The sequence below is a fragment of the Lucilia cuprina genome, chromosome 2, assembly GCF_022045245.1.
Source record: "Lucilia cuprina isolate Lc7/37 chromosome 2, ASM2204524v1, whole genome shotgun sequence".
NCBI classification, from domain to species: Eukaryota; Metazoa; Arthropoda; class Insecta; order Diptera; family Calliphoridae; genus Lucilia; species Lucilia cuprina.
In genome coordinates this window covers 7693451-7713403 of record NC_060950.1, presented here as the reverse complement: position 1 = coordinate 7713403, position 19953 = coordinate 7693451, and the positions used below count along the sequence as shown (strand labels likewise).

The window sequence follows — 19953 nt, the reverse complement described above, 5'->3', positions numbered from 1 at the left end:
GTATCATTAACTTTATACCAAAACTTAGTATGTGTGACTTTCTAAGAATCTTAGTATCGCGTAATAAACTATAGCAAAAGTACGAGTGTTAGTGGTAGAATGTAGCTAAAGAATAAAGTATTAGCCAGATAACACTAAACATTGTCTGGCGAAAAACTTTTTTTAAAGTTAAACATGATGGTTTTGAAAAACTAAAAAACAGCAGCTAACTAAACTACTACTTCTGCTACTTACTTATACTTTATAAAACTCCAAAATATTAGACACCAAACTGTGACAACACATGCAATATGAACATGATATTAACTTATAAGATACATGCCCCCAATATTCACACACACACATACACAGATGCATAAATATGTACATATTTTGTAATACATTGTATGTGCTAGTTTAAAATAAACGACAGGAAAAGCGAAAAGTTTTGCTTGTAACAAATATTTTTTATGAGATTGTGTAGAACAATAACGCGAAACACGTAACAGCAGCAAAGAAACAAAAAAGTGACTTGCTAGTAGAATAAGCCAAAACAACAAGTCATCACGTTCATAATGTCTAAGAAAATCTAAGGATAGAGAGAGGTTTTAGGGTGGTAGTGTCTAACAAAGCTTAATAAAAAGTTAGATTTGAAAAAAAAGAAAAACATATTTTCAGTTAAATATTGCACAGTGGCCTAGAAAGCATTAAGTAATGGATGTAAGCTATATTAACATAACTATAATGTATTTAGTTATTTGCTCAAATATCTAATATTAATAACTTGAGTTGCCTCTTTCTTTTTTTAATAAATAATAATAAAAAAATTTTCAATCATTCTATAAAAATGTTTAAACCAACTGGGAATCATCTCCTGCCACTGTTCAGTTAACTTTTAGCATTAAGTAGCGCAAACGTAAAACTTTTCAACATTTTAGTGTCAGTGTCAATTACGTGGGTGGAGTAAAAAGGTGTTATGTTGCTAGAAATACATACCACTAATTCTTAAATATTTACGTACATATGTATGTACATACCAGCAGCATAAACAAAGTTTTGTATTTTTAACTGCAGTGTCTTATGAAATTTTAATTTGAAAACTTGTGATGAGCTACTTTAACACGTGTCAAATGGTGTAGAAATGTTTGTGTAGGAAAAGTTTTCACAGTTAGAAAATATTTACGAAAAATTTATCTAAAATGTTTTTTTCTTTGTGTTCACATTATATATCAAGTTATAACGTTTTTTAAATTTTGAAGAAAAGTTATCTGAAATAATATGCCTTCGGTTTTGAGGCTCTGCTGAAAGTAGCACACAATAGTAGCGATAGAATAAATACACAAAGGGAAAAAAAAAATATACACCGCTGGTACCAAATTGACACCAAATGCTTTAATAAAATGCTTTGTCAAAGTATATACAACTACTAACACTATGTAATGTTGACAACCCAATTTTGGCGACATTGCAGCAATCAGTTGCCCTAATCACCGGATTGTAAATAGTGGGCTTATCACGTGTGGCATTTCTGTGTTGTAGTGTTGTCGTCCGTATATACACATATACTTTAACAACGGATGTTGCTGAAAATTGTGTCAATGTGGTACCAGGAGGTTCATCTCTCTGTAGATATATCTTCAAATTATGTGTGCCTAATAACAAACTAACAAACTAACTAACTATCTAACTAACTAACTAACTAACTAACTAACTTATTTATTAACTACGTTTTGCAAAACTTTTACCTTTGAAAGCTTTCGAAAGTTTATATTTGTTTATAATGTATTTTTTTACTTATTATCTTACCAAAAGCTTTTATTTTATAAAAGCACTTTTATAAATATTTTGTCAAAAGCTTACAGTTCTACATAAAAAAACTTTTTAAGTTGTAATTTGCTTAAGAATTCCATTAATGCTTTTTAAAGCTTTATAAAAATAAGTTTATATTTGTAGAGTTTTACTACAAAACTTTATCTTAAAAAAAAATCATTCTAAAAAGTGCTTTTTTATTCCCTGAAAAGTTTTTTGCTAAAAAGCATCATATTAAATTTAAAAGAATCATATTAACTTTCGAGCTGACATTCTAAACTAATTCTTATACCCAATAGGAAAAAAAAAACAGTTGATTAAGATAGAAAAATTTAACTTATCAATCTATTTAAATGCGCATAATGAAAAATAACTTTTTGTTATACTTGCACTCATGAGCTTTCAATATTTATTTAACTTTACAAAATATTTCAGTTAATTCTTTTCAAATAACTTTATATCAACTAAATTTGGAATGTATTTTAAAAGAAACAAAAAAACTTCCGTTTCCTTTGTTGTTGTTGCTATTATAAAATTGGCAAATTTTATCTCATAGTCACAGACTCCTAGCTAACACTACTGCATATAAAAGCGCAACAGCTCTCTCTGGAAAATTTCTTTAAATACAAACAGCGAAAGTTTTTCTTGATTTTATTTTTCTCTTTCGAAATCGAAATTGGCCAAATATTTTTTGTTCTTATTGTTTTTCTTCGCTTTTCAATTTTCATTTGTTAACAATACTTTGTGTTCACTTGCCAAACTTTAGAATTCATTGCTGTTGTTGTTGTCGTTGTTTGTATTGAATAGAAGTTTCTTTTTTGTTTGCAAAGTGTTTGTCACGCCTTTTTGGCTTTTTTTGTAGTCGAAAAATCGAAATGTGTTTCTTTAGCTAGTTTTTTTTGATATTATCTCTTGGGGGATTGGCAGGAGAGCAGGAGAGGTGTGAGGCGTTTATTGTCACACAATTAATTTCAGCTATAGAGATGAAACTTTAAGTTGATGAAGCTGTTTCTCTTTTATCACTTACGGTCAGGTTTCACACTGTTTTTGTGGGGCTTATCGGAGGATATTGTTGAAAAGTGTTGCTGGACAAGTATTGTTGACAAAGTATTTGTGAGCGAAATAGCTATTTGTCTAATTTTACTGTAACGCATGTCGCAATTTTTGTACATGGATTGTCCGGTCCATGTAAAAGCATATTGCTCAAGTACTTGATCTTCTATAATCTCTGAGCATTGCTGCCCCGTTGCTTAACTTCCGAGATGCAAAACATCACTTCCGTTTACAACCACGCAGATGGAATGACCTCTGTTGAGTCGGCAATAACACCTGAAGACGTCACCTGTAGACCAAAGTACGAATCCGACATATAAGCTAAGACTTTGTTCTTATTCTAGTATGAACAAAGTTTACTCTGAACGTACTTAGACAAGGAATTTATAATTTATAAATTTAATTTAATGGTATACGGGTGGAGTAAGGTCCGCATACCTCTACATTCCTCCCGTATCATATACAATTGACATCAACTCATTTTCAACGGTTAATTCCACAGTTGTTGTTGTAACAGCTAAAACAGCTAGTTTGGGTTCTACTCAATGCCCAGGCCATAATATGAGCTACTTCAACAATTGGACAGAGTGAAGTAGGGTTGGCTGAGCAGTTGAATGAATGGCGGGTGTCATGAGGGTCCTGACCACATGCAAGACATTCGTTGGGAACGGCACGGTCTATACGTGACCAGTAGGCATTGAGCCTAGGCGACCTCCAAGTACGACATTCATGCTGTATCCTGCTACCGCAGAATTTATGGCGTCTCTATGAATATCGTTCAAAGTTGCCGAATACGAGGACTGATCCAGTGGATCCTGCACATATCTGCATATGTTTTTCTCGTATATACGAAGATCTTTCCTGACATGCCTCGGGGGAGTATCCAACTGTGTGATGTTAAAATTGGGATGACTCCTCCGATGACATCCAAGGAGGAACTGTTTGGTCAACATAACATTATGTTCTCTGACAGAGAGGACCTTCGTTTCCTTCACAGCCATTCTCCTATGGTGTATCTGTTGTCTTCGGCAACTGCACCGAACTTTCCCGAAATATTGACTTTACTTTACATCAGTCTTTTAGCCGCCACTTAATCTTCTCGCGAATTTGGGTTTAAACTACAGCTGAACAGCCGTAGTACCAGATTGTGTCGTTCTCTGGTTAGACCAAATGTCAAATCATACCAAGGACAAGTCGAGGAGTGAAGTGACATCACCAGTTTATAGTCCTGGCAGACTGAAGTTACTGGAAGCACCTCTATACCCCGGATTGCAAAACACCAAGATGGGATCTGTCAAAAAGGAAGCATAACCCCGGGGGGGGGGGGGGGGGGGTTGGTTGGTAATATATTGGCATTACTTCAGTTAAAAGTTTTCCATTTATAATCAATATGTTGAAAAACCTATGAAAGAAATAAAAGTTTTAAAACAAAAGAAGGTGCCATCACGTTTTTAAAACCATTTTTTCAACAGAATTTGTACTTCCTCTATTGATACTTAAATAAAACGATAGAAAAGTTTTTTTGTCGCCATTTTTAATTTCTTTTGTTTCCTCTATATTATTATTTTATTGAAAATCCATTAACAAAAATATAAGACAAACAATTTTTTTCTATTCTTTAGCGAGTAGCTAAAGAAAATTAAAAAACTTTTTTTTGTTACTTTTTAGAAAAAAATTAAAAGCTTTTAAATATAAAGCTTTTTTCATATTACTTTTTCCTGCTTACTTTCAAGAGTTTCATTTATATTTTATACTGTGCAATATTTAAAACTAAAGAAGAACAAAAAAAAACTAATCCTTCTTTATATAATTTTCTTTTTCATTTTTTTTTTTTTTATTTGCAGGTAAAGATGAAAAATCATTTGCCATGTACATTGATCGTCAACGTTCTTGGTTCCAACATAATTCAGTGCATGAAAGACGCGTTGAGGGTGGCATTAGCACTGGCAGCACCATTGGTGTTTTACTCAATTTAGAAAGACACACTTTAAGTTTTCTGGTTAATGGCATGCCTCAAGGTTCTATAGCGTTTCGTGATTTATATGGTGTCTTCTATCCAGCTGTTAGTATTAATCGTGGTGTCACTCTAACCATGCACTCAGCCTTGGATGCACCACAAATGGATTATTTTTAAAACAATGGAAAAAGAAATAAAATAAACGCGTTAATAGCAGATATTTTCTAATGACAACAAACCTTGATGTAAATAGTTAAATTAAAAAACCAAAAGTAAAAAAAACGGATTTTCTAAATTAATGTAATTTTTTTAGGGCTAGACTCTGTATGTAAATTGAAATTATTTTCATTTATTTCCTTTTTTCCTTTGGCTAAGTCTTATATTTAAATGTTTATTAAATTAGTTGTAGTAGTTACATATCTAATATATCAAAATATATATATATAAATAGAAATATTTTTGAAATTTTCAAAATTTACCTAAAAATTGCATAAAATTAGTAAGAATAAAAATGAAAACTAAATTTGGAATGAAAGAAATTTTAAAATTAATTTAAGCCAAGAAAAAAAATACACGATAACAAGTTAGTAATTTAAAATCAAAGTTTAGCATAAATGTAGGTATTAGATGTTAAAAATAAGAGAAAAAAGGAAAAAAACGTTATAAACGTTATGAAATTATAAAGAAAAAAAAGTGGTAGAATATTGTCATTTTATAAAGCTTTTAAGGTCAAAAGTTTACAGAACATTAATTAATTTTATTAAACATTTTTTTCAAAAGTTTCCTTGGGAAGATTTTTTTAACTAAAAGCTTCCTAAAAGCCTTTTTTATTAAAAAAAACTTATTTTTATTTAAAATGTTTTTACAAAAAGGTTTTTTTATTTAAAAACTTTTTGGTTTCAAATTTGACTCAGAAGCCTTTAAATTTAGAAGTTTTCATAAAACACTTTTTTGTTTAAAAGCTTGACTTAAAAGCCTTTTAATTTAGAAGTTTTGTTTAAAGCTGTCTTCTTTGTTTAAAAGCTGTCTTAAACTATTCTTAAAAAGCTCTCATTTAAAAGCCTTCTTAGTGCCAGCCCATGGAAGTAAACTTTTGTTGAGAAACTTATCTTAGTTCTCTTTTAAAGTTTTCTTGCAAAACTTTTGAAAAGGAGGCAAAAATATAATGATTGATATTTTTTCACTTTCTCTCGCACACAAATTCAAAAGTTTTTGACCGCCCCTAACAAAACAAGTTTCCGAGTAACGCGAAAAAGCATAATAAAATTCATTCATACACAAAATCAAAAGTTTTACAAGAAAACATTTCACTTAAAAGCCTTTATGTATTAAAGTGTTTTAAAGTCTCAAAGAACTTTTTAATTAGAAACTTTCTGATTTAAAAGTCTTTTTATTTTATTTATCGAAAGTCTTTTTATTAAGAAGCTTTTTAAGAACACTTTTTTTTTAAAGATTCAAAAAAAAAAAACTCGTATCTAAAAGTTTTCTCAAAAGCATTTCTTTGAATGATATTTATCAAAAGTTTTCTTTTGATAAAGTTTTCTTTATTAGAAAATTTCATTAGAAAAGTAATTTTTTGTTTAAAAACTTTTTAAGCAATTTTCATCTAAAAGCATTTGAAAAAAGTTTTTGTTTTAAAAGCTTTATAATCAACGTTTTTCTATTTAACATTTTTCTTTTTTACGTTTTTCTATTTAAAAGCTTATGGAAAAAAAACTTCAAAAAATGTATTAATTACAACATTCTGAAAAAGTTTGATTCATTAGAAAGCTAATATTAAAAAGCTTTTGTATAAATTAATGCTCTTCTTTAATCTTATTTGTTAAAAATTGTTCACTAAAAAGCTTTTTTATTAAAAAGCGTTTAATTAAAACGTTTTTATTAAAAAGTGTTCACTAAAAGCTTTTTAATTAAAAAAAGTTTACAAAAGCCTTTCAAAAAGGCTTTTTTATAGTAAAGCTTTTTAAAAAGCATTCTCAAAAGAGTTTTTTTTATTAAGATCCCTAATTAAAATCTCTTTGTATTAAATAAACTCAACTTTTTCCCATAAATGTAAATAAGTTATCCTTTAGTCTTTAAAAGCTTTTAAAATGTCGAAATTTCTATCATTATTACCACTGAATAGTCACTAGTTATAAATGTGTAATTTGCTTAATAGAGAGATTGCTTGAATTTATAATGAATTACAAAAAATATTAAAAAAAAATGTGTATAGAAAATTAAATATTAATAATAATAAAACCCTGCACTAAAGCCAAAAAAAAACATATAAAATTATTTATAACAAAACAACTGTATATTTCAAAAATATATATATTAAATATAAAAAACACCAAATAAACAAGAAAACTTAAAAAAATGTGAAGAGAAATTAAAAATAATAAAAACAAACGTATCTCATTGCATTTAATTGAAAATAATAAGAAAACTCTATAAAATTTAACAAACCTAAAAAAAAAGCTTAAACAAAATTCTTAAAACTAAAATCAAAATTTTCTTAAAAATTAAACTGTAAATAAAAAATTTAAATTTAGTTTTTTTTTAATATTTTCCCCCCAAAAATCTCGATGTTTTTTCATAACAAACTAACAAAAATTTTAATAAATTTTATATTTTTTATTAGAAAAAGCTTTTACCTAAACAAACCCATAACTTTTTAGTTAAACAAAATTTTACCAAAAAGTTCAAAATATTAAGCAAAAGAAAACCTAAATAAATTGCACCAGAAATTTCTTATAAATTCTTTACTTTACTTTATTTATTTTGACAATGTATAATATTTTACATTTATTAATTTTAATACAATTTTAAGCTATTTATCTTTAAAAACCAATTAATTAAAAAAATCATTTATTTTTTTAGACATTTTTAGACATAAACTAAAAAAATAATTAAATTCCAAAGCAAAACAAACAAACCAACCAACCAATAAATTAATAAATAATAAACAAAATTAATAACTATTAATTAGTAATTATTTATATTAATTTCATATACATTATATAAACTTTTAGTTTTTCTACTATTAAGTGTTAAATATAATACTAAATGTATATATAAATTCAATTAGTTTTTTTAAGATGCCATTTTTAAATTTTAAATATATTTTTTATTTAAAATAATTTTTTATATACAATCAATTATATTGTAAACACAAATTGCAAAGTGAAAAAAATTAAGACATTTTTATAGTTGTATTTATATCAATTGTATTATTTTTTATATGACAACAAATAACATAGCTACAACAACAACAAAAAATTAAAAATATTTAATATAATTAAGTGCAAATATCTAATTAATTAACTAAGTACATTAAAAAAAAATAAAAATAAAAAAACATACATACACACATTTAAAACATACACACAAAATCCCCCAAACAAACAATATAATATAATATTAAATATTAAAGTTAATTGAAATATGAATTAAATGTAATAAAATAATTAAATAATAATTAAATACAAACAACAACAACAACACAATTATTATTCCAAAAATAAAACAATTATGAAAACCAATAAAGAATCAAATGAGTTTTTATTTATTCAAGGTAAATAATGATTTCATTCAAGGGTCCACATCCCTAGTAAACAAAGTGGCTTTTCCATAACTTAACATTTGCAAAAGAATACAATATGGTTACTCTGATGAAAGCAGTTGCGTATAGGCAGATAGGTAGATGGATAGATAAATAGATAGATAGATAGATAGATAGATAGATAGATAGATAGATAGATAGATAGATAGATAGATAGATAGATAGATAGACAGATGGATAGATAGATAGATAGATAGATAGATAGATAGATAGATAGATAGATAGATAGATAGATAGATAGATAGATAGATAGATAGATAGATAGATAGATAGATAGATAGATAGATAGATAGATAGATAGATAGATAGATAGATAGATAGATAGATAGATAGATAGATAGATAGATAGATAGATAGATAGATAGATAGATAGATAGATAGATAGATAGATAGATAGACAGATAGATAAATAGATAGATAGATAGATAGATAGATAGATAGATAGATAGATAGATAGATAGATAGATAGATAGATAGATAGATATTCATCTTTATTCATCAACTGGGTAGACTTGAACAACGGTCTACCATCGCCCCTGAATCCTGCAATGAAGAACTAAGTTAGCAATTTTTGTACATGAATTGGGCGAGCTATATAATCTCTAAACATTGCTGCCCCGTTGCTTAACTTTCGAGATGTAAAAACATCACTTCCGTTTACAACCACGCAGATGTGATGGCCTTTGTTGATTCGGCAACAGCACCTAGAGACGTAACCGGTGGACCGAAGAACGAATCCATCAAATAAGACGAGGACTTTGTTCTTACTCACAGGGACTCACTGTGGTAATTTTGATATGAATATGCTCTCAACATATCTGGACAAGGAAGTAAAATTCAGTGGTATCATTTATATACGATACCTTTTATTAATCATTATACAACCCAGCACACAACTCATTTATACGACACATTCATAAGGGAATACCACATATAATTAATACCAACTAATTTCCAATGATTAGTCCCACAGTCTGTGGCATATTTGTTGTTTCGGCAATAGCACCGAACTTATCACGAAATATTGACTTTACCTTACATCAGTATTTTAACCACAAGTTAATCTTCTCGCGAATTTGAGTTTTAAACACAGCCACTACGTGGATCCCGAAGGAACCTCAACCAAATGACCATCCAGGACATAGTCCTCCTGGCAACTGGGCACCCGTAGTATTAGATTATGCGGTGCTCTGGTTTGACATCTTTCAATCTATACAAGGACAAAGCCAGGCAGTAGACTGTAACCATTTTTTAGTCCTGGCCAAACCAGAGGTATTATTCCCCGGGATTGCAGTAACAAAAAGGTGGAGGTTTCACCAACATGCCCCAGGGGGCAACGTTAGATGGGTATATGTAAGTTTGTAATTTCTATAATATAATTTTCCGACCCTATAAAGTATATATATTCTGGATCCTTATAGATAGCGTAGTCGATTAAGCCATGTCTTTCTGTCTGTCTGTCTATCCGTCGGTATGTTTGTTGAAATCAGCTTTTAGAAGAATTTTCAATAGTTCCGTTGGATATGCTTTCGGGAAAATCGCTATTTAAAATCACCAAAATCGGTCTATAAATAACAAAGATATGAGAAAAATCCGTTACATGTAGATTCAGAATTAGATGAGAACACATAAAAGGAAAGTTTTTGGTACTTTTTGGTTTTTCAAAAGGTACTTCTTGAGATTTCTATAATAATGAACTTAGATATATGAAATTAAGTATGTAGAGTGCGGATTAGACAAGAACACATCAAAGGGGATTTTTTGGTACTTTTTCGTTCTACAAAAAGTACTTTTTGAATTTTCTTCAATATTGAACCTAGAAACATGAAATTAAGTAAGTAGAGTCGGAATTAGGCGAGATAAAAAAGATTAAAAGATATTTTTAGAATTTTCTATAATATTGAACTAAGAAATAATAAATTAAGTATGTGGAGTTTAAATTAGGTGAGAACCCATAAAAGGTAACATTTTGGTACTTTTTGAATATTCTATAATATTAAACCTAGAAAATTTAAATTAGGAATTAGGTGAGAATCGAAAAAGTTAACTTTTTGGTACTTTTTCGTTTTTCAAAATTTACTTTTTGAATTTTCTATAATATTGAATCTAGAAATATGAAATTAAGTATGTATGATGTGAAAGAGGAGTTTTTGATACCGACTGTTTTTTTGAACACACCATGGTGTTAATAACACTTTCCATGCACTTCCCTCATAATTTTGCCAAACTTTAAGTACATTTTTGAAGAATTTATCTCACACTCCTTTTTTTTGGAAATATATAGTTTCCATTTGCAAATAATTCTCTTTTATTTCCCAAACACTTTTGTATTGTAATTTTATATTCGTCTGCTTTATAAAGTTTAGTAAATTTTTTCTTTTATAGCCGGATAATAAAAGGGCGTTTTTATGAAAATAAGTAATTTTTATGTTAAGTCATTCACAGTGTTGGTATTATAAGGCGACTCAGCATGTGCGTGTTTGTATGTTAAGTTTTGTTTTATTCGTCATTAATTTCAACTTTTGTTTCCTTAATTCTCCATTTCATTTAATGTTTTAACATTAATGGACATTAGAATTATTTGCTATTATTTTGATGGTGAGATATAAATACAAGCGTTATATGTGAAAAGAACTTATAAACCATTTTAAATATTTTTTAAAAGAATTCTGAAACGAAAAAGAAAATAATGTAAAAAGTAGTTAATAGCAATAATTATAAAAAGTGTCCTTTAAGCCCTTTATCCAATTTCCATTTAACAAGTATTCAATAAATACTCATCTGATTATACTAAAGAAATGTAATAATTCCGTCAACACGTGCATAATGAGTACGTGTTCTCTAAATACCTTTATTTGAAAGGAGACGCACATTCACACATATACATAAAAATATAAGACGAAGAGTTGACCAAGTAGTTGGGTTTAACTATTTGTTAATTATTTCGAATGAAATTTTCATACTAATGTTTTTTTTTTGTTTAGATTAAATATATGTATAAGAAATGGTAAACTTAAATATATGTATGTTGTTACCCCTCTTAAGAAGGCTTTATAGTTACATCTATCACGAAGTATATAAAAAAAACAATGAAACATTAAGGGAAACTATTAAAAAGTTGAAAGTATTTTAGGATAATGTGTAGGACGGACGTCTTCGTTTAATAATAAAAAAGAGAAATAGAAACTTTAACTATACCCTAAGCTAACTACGAATATATATTTACATATGTGCAGGCTAGAAAAATTCAGTAATTTATCCTTTTCTCGGTACGTCAACACTCGATAAGTAGTCCACAAAACAGTCAAAAAAATATTCTGTTGTTTAGTTTATAGACTTATTATTTAGTTTTATCAATATTCTTGTCCTAATTCTATTCTTTGGTTAAATCTATAGAATAGTCTAATGTATAGTCTAGCTTATAATCTATTCTACAGACTAGTCTAGTCGAAAGTCTGTTATCTAGTCTGTAGTCTAGTCTTTAGTCCACTCTACAGCATAGTCTACAGACTATCATATAGTCTTGTCTTGTCTATAGTCTAGTCTGTAGTCAAGTCTATAGTCTAGTCTATAGTCTAGTCTATAGTCTAGTCTATAGTCTAGTCTATAGTCTAGTCTATAGTCTAGTCTATAGTCTAGTCTATAGTCTAGTCTATAGTTTAGTGTATAGTCTAGTCTATAGTCTAGTCTATAGTCTAGTCTATAGTCTAGTGTATAGTCTAGTGTATAGTCTAGTCTATAGTCTAGTCTATAGTCTAGTCTATAGTCTAGTCTACAGTCTAGTCTATAGTCTAGTCTACAGTCTAGTCTATAGTCTAGTCTAAAGTCTAGTCTATTGTCTAGTCTACAGTCTAGCCTATAATCTGGGCTTTAACTAGTCTGGGCTATTCTAGGTTAAAGTCGAATCACATGAATTAATTTTTATGAGTGTTATATAAGCATAGTGATGTAATATAAAGTATTCAAATCCTTTAAAGTCCTGACCTTTCACTTCCTCCAAATGGCAAACAAGGTAAATACTTATTTAAATAGCAAACATCTTTGAATCAGGGGATGTTTGGCAATATTCAATGTGAATCAATAAGTATGGACTTCTCATTTAAATTTTGAATACATACATAGACCATTTAAACGTAAATAATATAAATTTTACAATATTTTTGCATGTAAATAGAGTTAAACACATACATGCACATTTATTTGTATAAGTTCTAAAAGTAAGGTAATAAAAATATTGTATTATATTATACTTACAAGTAAGTACTTATTTTAACTAAATATTTATTTAAAACAATATGACATAAGTACCTCACTCAACATTTACACAAATGAATGGATGTAAATAAGTAATGTAAAGGTAGAAGTAAACGTATACACATACATACATATGTACTTACTGGGAAATCATTTATGTATGTTATTAACTACTTGTGCTTTAAGTATGTAAAACTTCACATGACTGCATGTCCATTTTACTTAAGTAAGTAGTCATATGCTAAAGTAAATGGAAAATATTTAAAGATGAGTTTTAAGTATGTTGTATGGATACATACATATATGTAGGTATTAATATTTAAAAAAAGGCTACTTAAGGCATTGGGAAAACGAAGTGGATTTACATACAGATGGACAAGGCATAAAGTGAATAGAAAATACTCAAGAACTAAAGTTGTTAGTTTCAATTACACATACATAATATGTATGTTTGTATGTAGGAATATTGTATTGTATAGTATTTGAAAATATTAAGATAAAGTTATAATGTAAAACATTTACATTTATAAAATTACAAGAAAATATTAAATATAATTAGTCATCTAATCATGGTAATAATTTTGACAATAATATTTATTCAATGGCTATATCCATACAATTGTATTAAGAAATTTGAATTTTTATGAAAATATTAGATATAAATGACTACATTAACTATAATTACCTCATTAAGATTTTAAACTTATTAAGAAATTCTAAAGCAAATATCAAATGCATATACAAACGTAAATTATGTACAATATTTTATGATGTAATTTTAACACACATTACATACGTGTAACTAAATAAATACAACTATTTGTTGACACAAAATTGGGACTAAATCGATTAGATGTTGATTTAAAGCCACGCCCCCTTTTACATCAACTCCTCTATGTTGTTGTTGTTCTAGGCTATTAAAAAATATCGAATTTTTCGACAATATTTTCATTAGTTGTTTGTAAATTTTGACCAAATCTCCATTTTTGGAACCATTTATTACCTTTTTAAAAGTAGCACTTAGTGAACTTGTTTACCTCCTCTGGAAGAGAGGTTTATTGACATTCAAAAAAGTGAAAAAATCCAATCCAAAATCAAATAAAAAGGAAATACCTCTCGTGAAAAGCTCATGTTAAAATTATCACTTCTTCAGATCTTTTTCTATACTTCCATGAATTAAATTCTACTTTCTTTTCGGAAGTTCCTTATTGGTTGGGTATAATTTATAAGATCGGGAAATTATTACATATATACAAACGGAATGACCTACTCATGAATGTGAAGACTATAATAAATAACCCAAAATAATTATTTATATACAGTGAATCAATTATGTTTTTTGCCTAAAGAAAATTTTGGAAAAATTGAAGAAAAGACTGAAACAGAAATAAGCAAAATTTTATTATATATGTTAATAGAGATCTTAACTTTTAATTTTACTTAAAAAAATTATATAACAATATTAATTCAGGAGATATTTTCATTAAATTGAGGTCTGGACTTTGAGTTGGTGTTGGCAAGTGTTTGAATATAACAGATTTCCAAAATTCAAAAGGCTCAGCAAATGATAATCTCTTCTGTATGTTGACTTCCGAAATGAGTGTTTTGCCACGCGACCATGGAAACTATTTGCTCTAAGCACTTTACGACAAATGGGGGTTTTCACGGTTTCCTTGAGTATAATTTATTCCTCTCTCTCAGTCAAGGTTTTATGTCGACCACTCCGTGTTAGATTTTCGATGTTTCCACGTTCATTTGACCGATTTATGAAATGTTCTATTATTTGACGACATCTTTTAAACATATCACAAATGTATTTAATGCAGTTGTGGAGATATAAAATAATTTTTCGCTCGGAATAGTTTAACACCTTTCATCTTGGCATATTTAAAGCAAAAAACTTCACAAATACTCTCTAGAAGGATTCAATTATAACTTTTAACAACAAAATAAAAATTTTCAAGAAATAATTAAAAAATTATGCAAATTACTTTATTGAAGCGCAAATTCTTGTGAAGACATATTTTTTATGAACAAAAAACAAATTTCTCATAAAAATAGATAGGCAAAACACTTAATTGATTCACTGTATGAACATATATGCATGTGTCACATCAACAATTTATACGCTTCATAATTACATAAAGTAATTTTAAATAAATTATTAAAAAAAAAACATCGAAAAAAATGCTCTGATTTTTATTTTTTAAATGCAATATTTATGTAAAATATTTAAACGTATAAATAATAAATAAAATATTTAAAGTTAGTTAACAGAATAACAACAAAAACAACAACGAATAAAAAAATATATATAAATTTGTCCACAGCTCACACATCAGACCACATGTCACGCACAAACAGTCATACGATTAACAAATATAACAAATTGACATATTGACATAAAACCCAGCGAACCAAAATACAAGAAAAAAGAAAATAAGAATAATAGTATTGGTAAAAATTACAAAAACAATGAAATTAAAAAAAGTAGAAAAAAATAACGAAATGTTGTGAAAAATTGATGCACAATTTCCAACATGTGGTGACAACAACGAATTAAGTTATTTGTCAATGTCCTTTTTTAAACATGGTTTTCACTCATATGTACTATATGTATATGTATATACTCGTACATATTTTTTGATTGTTTACACACTTACACTTGTCTACACTATTTTTAAATTAAGTTAATACCCTACAATGGTCACAAATGATGAAACCATATTATCATTCATACTATCTATCGGCATTTCAACTGAAACAATAATTTATTTTGGTAGTTTGTAATTTATATTTCATAGGAACGTTGACCTCGTTACTAACGTTATATAGGTGGCCCTTAAAAGTTTTCTTATATAGCCTCCGTTATAAACTTTGATTGCGTCAGTAGAGGTCTCAAGGTGACTTCTCATAATATCCATGGACACACCTAATTGAGTCATAGTGTCCATGACAATTTTAGAAGTGTCGCAATGTCTATTAGTAAATTCATATAGATTCCATGGATTTATGAAAAAATGTTTAATTTACCGAAGTCTATGTCCGGCCATCAAGGACACTTTAATAAAGGATCCTTCTCTTTCCCTAATTCTTAAAAAAACAATACATTTATCTTTTGAAAGTGTCACAATGATATTTTTAAAAATTGTCATAAGTCCATGGACACTATGACAATTATTAGTGTGTCATAACGTCCAGTTACATTATGTCACTAAACATTATGACACGCAAGCGAATTCGATCCAATTTTTAATTACTCAAGTTTGAAGAGCTGAATAACACAATTCGTAGATTTATATGAGGCCATTATCAGGCCTTTTGTTCATTCATTCGTCCGATGTTCACAAATTCAGTTTCCTGAGTCAGTGTTCTTGAGAGATCTTATATATATAATAATTAATTTTAATTAAAATAAAATAATTTCACATCCATAATATTTGGATCTAAAAGCCGGGAAAGTTTGTTCTCTCTACATTCTCTACATTCGTCGGGATCCACAGGTCCAGTATTGTAAAGCTGTACCCATATTATCGTCCTATGTTTAGAAACTCAGTTTTGTGAACATTATTCCGAATTATTTCCAATTAGTGTTCTGTAGGGATGTTATATACGAATCAATATTTTATTCAAAATATTTGTATCTAAAATCCGGGAAAGTTTTTTCTCTTTACTTGCTCTACATTAGTTTGAATATGCAGGTTCAGTTTTGTATAGCTGTACCCGTAATTCTGTGTGACCACTCTGAATACGTACAATCGTATTTGCTTATTTTGAGAATGCTTCCCTTTAATGATGTTACATTCGTTGTTTCACTGCTAACTACTCCCGTTATCTATAGGAGAGTATTTGAACCACCCATGTAGCAACGAATTCCTACAGGTATTTGATCCAATGCTCCGTTTTACCAATATATTCATTTTGGGAACAGAGTTTCAATGTTTTTTTAATATCGGGCACTTCCGTTGATTGTGTATGGCCTTTCATTATGTCCAGTACTCATTCATTAGTAGGTACCTATAACAAGTTTTGGCTAGATCGCCTAAATTTAGGAAACTTTTGGCAGTAAATATCGCCTTATAATTTATATCAATAGGTGGACATTTGACGTAGTACAAATGTCAGAGAATCATAAGCTAGAACTGGTCTAATTACACCTTTATAAAGCCAATGTGTCATAGCAGATCTAAGGCCTCATTATATACCCATGGTTCTTCTACATATTATCCAGCACCTATGTGCCTTATTGATCCTTTATGCTATACGCACAATTGGGACAATCAACGAATTTTTCGGAACGAATTTTCGTCGACAGATATAGAACACACTAAAGTATATGAAAATACGCACAATCAGTACGTAAGACGAAATTCGTCGTTCGTAACGAACTGTGCGATAGGTTTCTTTCTATTTCTTACGCAGACGAACGAGGAATTAATTGGGGAAAATTATTTGAAGACCAATTCTGGAAGCACGAATTTTCTGAAATTTGGCGGTTGTTAGTACAGCTAATGACAATACAATATTATATTGGAATATTCGAAATTATATTCGAAAATTCGAAGTTATGTTCGAAAAATTTTTTATGGTCTTAAAATAATCTCTGCGTCATAAAAACTAAAAATAAAATTTTCGAAAATTCTAACTTAAGTTCGAAAAATTTTTAAAGCCATTAAAACCTGTACTGGTAGCCCGAATTGTCTGAAATTTAGCAGTTTGGAGTACACTTGAAGTTCAAAAATTCGAAGTAATGTTTGAAGCTGTTAAAATAATCTCAAAATTGGGGATATTCACGAAAATATAATTTTAGTTCTATTCGATGTCAATTTCTTACATTTTCAAATTTCGAAATAATGTTCGTGAAGATTCACAAAAATATAATTTTTGTTCCTTTTGCTTACTTTTTCCAATTTCGAACAAACAATTTTTAAAACGAATTCGCAGTATGAATCATTTGATTGTATTCCATTCGACGAATTTACGCAACAAATTTTTTTTCGACTTGTTTGTCGTGCTTTACGAAATTCGTCGTTCGTCCCAATTGTGCGTATACCAATACTCTATACGTTATCTCGGTTCTAGACATTTGTTCGTGTGAATCTTATTTGGATTATTTGCATTATATCTGTCTTCAACAAGGTCCAACTAGAAAAAGAAATCTAAAGATTACATACAGTGGTCAATGGATATCACAAAGACGTATAAAATTACGATTATAGAAAGAAAGAAGATGTTTGCCTTAAGAATTAATCACTGGCTGTTGATTAAGTTTTGAAAGATTGGTGCAATCAAAATATTTTATAAATTAAGGAGGCAGTCTCATGTCTGATTCTTTGGTGACAAGTTTTACATTAAAATATCACATAATGATCTCTTACTTCAATCGGGTAATTACTATAGAATTTTATTAAAATAAATATTTTATAAAGTTTGCTTCATATTTGTTACATATTTTGTCTGCAACTAATATTGACAAAATTTACAAGAACCTCTTAGTTCTAAAAGCCTAGAAGCCAACAAGTTACAAAAAACGTTACCACAATTATTTATACATGTTACCATCAACATACAGGACAAACAATACTATTCGGATAAAATTAAAATAAAAAAAGCATTATTAAGAACAGGTCCGACCAGGGTGTGCAACTGTCACTTCTGTCATTGTCAAGAAAAAACAAAAAAAAAACTTACAACAAATAGAAAATAGTATATATGAGCATGTATTAATGTATGTCTACTTCTCTTAGGGCTACACACATAAAAAAACAAATACAAGATTGAGTACATAAAGTGTATTAAAAAATATATATGTACATATAAATATGTAAGTTTTTCAAACGAAATCCCAACCAATGCACAATTGTAGAATTCAATTTTTTCAATCATTTGTAAAACGTTTCATTTCATTTCACTCGCTACCATGGACTTTCAGTGAATGAAACGTAACATCCGTATCCCTGCTGCACAACTTTAGTAACTTACGGAAAATAAAAAAAAAAAACATTTACTAACGTTTTTATTAAATTGAATGGGATGTTGATTGTATGAATGTATGCAGTTTTCACATTTGTCAAACAAGCCCAAGAAGGGACTCGCATATTCAGAAACTTACTAATACAAATACAACAACAACAAAAGTCCCTTAACAGGCTGTCATCAATATTTTTTATAACAATTTTTCTTTTTTTTTAAATTTACAAAAGCTTTGAAATGTTTGGTAAAAAAAACTCACAACGATACGCCAAATAAAAAGAATTTTATTATGTCAATATTAAAAAAATATGTATGTTGCCCTTACCATTCGGTTACCAACTGTTTTCTGGCTACACATCATCAGTCATCGAGTTAGTTGCAGACATTAGTTTTATTGGTTGCTGTCACCAATAGTCTGTGATTTGACAAAATTCAAATTGCTTTATTTTAGTAGTTGCATAGCAAAATAAATTATATAGGAAAGTATATAGAGTCAGTCAAGAATGTTGATAAAATACCCTGCTCAGTAAAAAAAAAATAATTATTTATTCATTTACCGCATTTAAGATGCCAGTTTTTTGGGCGTCATGTATTATTGTGATGCATTTTCGAACGCTCAAACAGTGCCCATATCTTCTTATTATTATGATTTATCTTTAATACTATACAAATTCTTCTTAAATATACAGTTTGGTTATATGCTTTTCATGAAACATATAATACTCTCTCTCTTCTATAGTGATAAAGAATATATAATAAAATAAAATCCAACTTAATAAATTCTATGGATTTGAAATCAAACAAAACTTCATAGAACTTTTTGATTTGCATGCATAGAAAGTAAAATTTAAAGATATAGAGAGTACTCTGTTATTAACAGTTTGAAATGTTTGCGCATTGAGTATTTTTATGGTAATTGTTAGGTTTTTATTGAAATGGCACTAAATTTTAGATATTTTACATATAGGCAGTAAAAAAGCTTTTATTCTCCATTAACTAGACTAAAAATAATATGGTTGTTGGAAATTGGAAAACTGTGAATATGACTTAAAACAGTAATTATTGTTAAAATTTTGAATCATATTTACGCCATAGGTCAGTCAATGAAAATCACTGAATTTTATCTGATTATTTCTACATAAAAAACTCACATGTTTGAATCACTGTAAAAAGGACATAAAATTGTAAAAAGGGAGAACTCTAACTAACTAACTACCTAACTACCTAACTGACTAACTAACTAACTAACTAACTAACTAACTAACTAACTAACTAACTAACTAACTAACTAACTAACTAACTAACTAACTAACTAACTAACTAA

At 28.5% G+C, this 19953-nt stretch overlaps 1 protein-coding gene across 1 annotated transcript in view; it reads left to right on the top strand.

Moving 5' to 3' along the window:
* Window positions 1-4975, top strand: part of LOC111683049 (E3 ubiquitin-protein ligase TRIM9) — a 182461-nt gene extending 177486 nt beyond the window's left edge. The window contains exon 10 of the mRNA XM_046947079.1: window positions 4686-4975. Coding sequence (XP_046803035.1) covers window positions 4686-4975 — 290 coding nt within the window. The remainder of the gene's footprint in view (window positions 1-4685) is intronic.
* Window positions 4976-19953: the final 14978 nt, after the last annotated feature.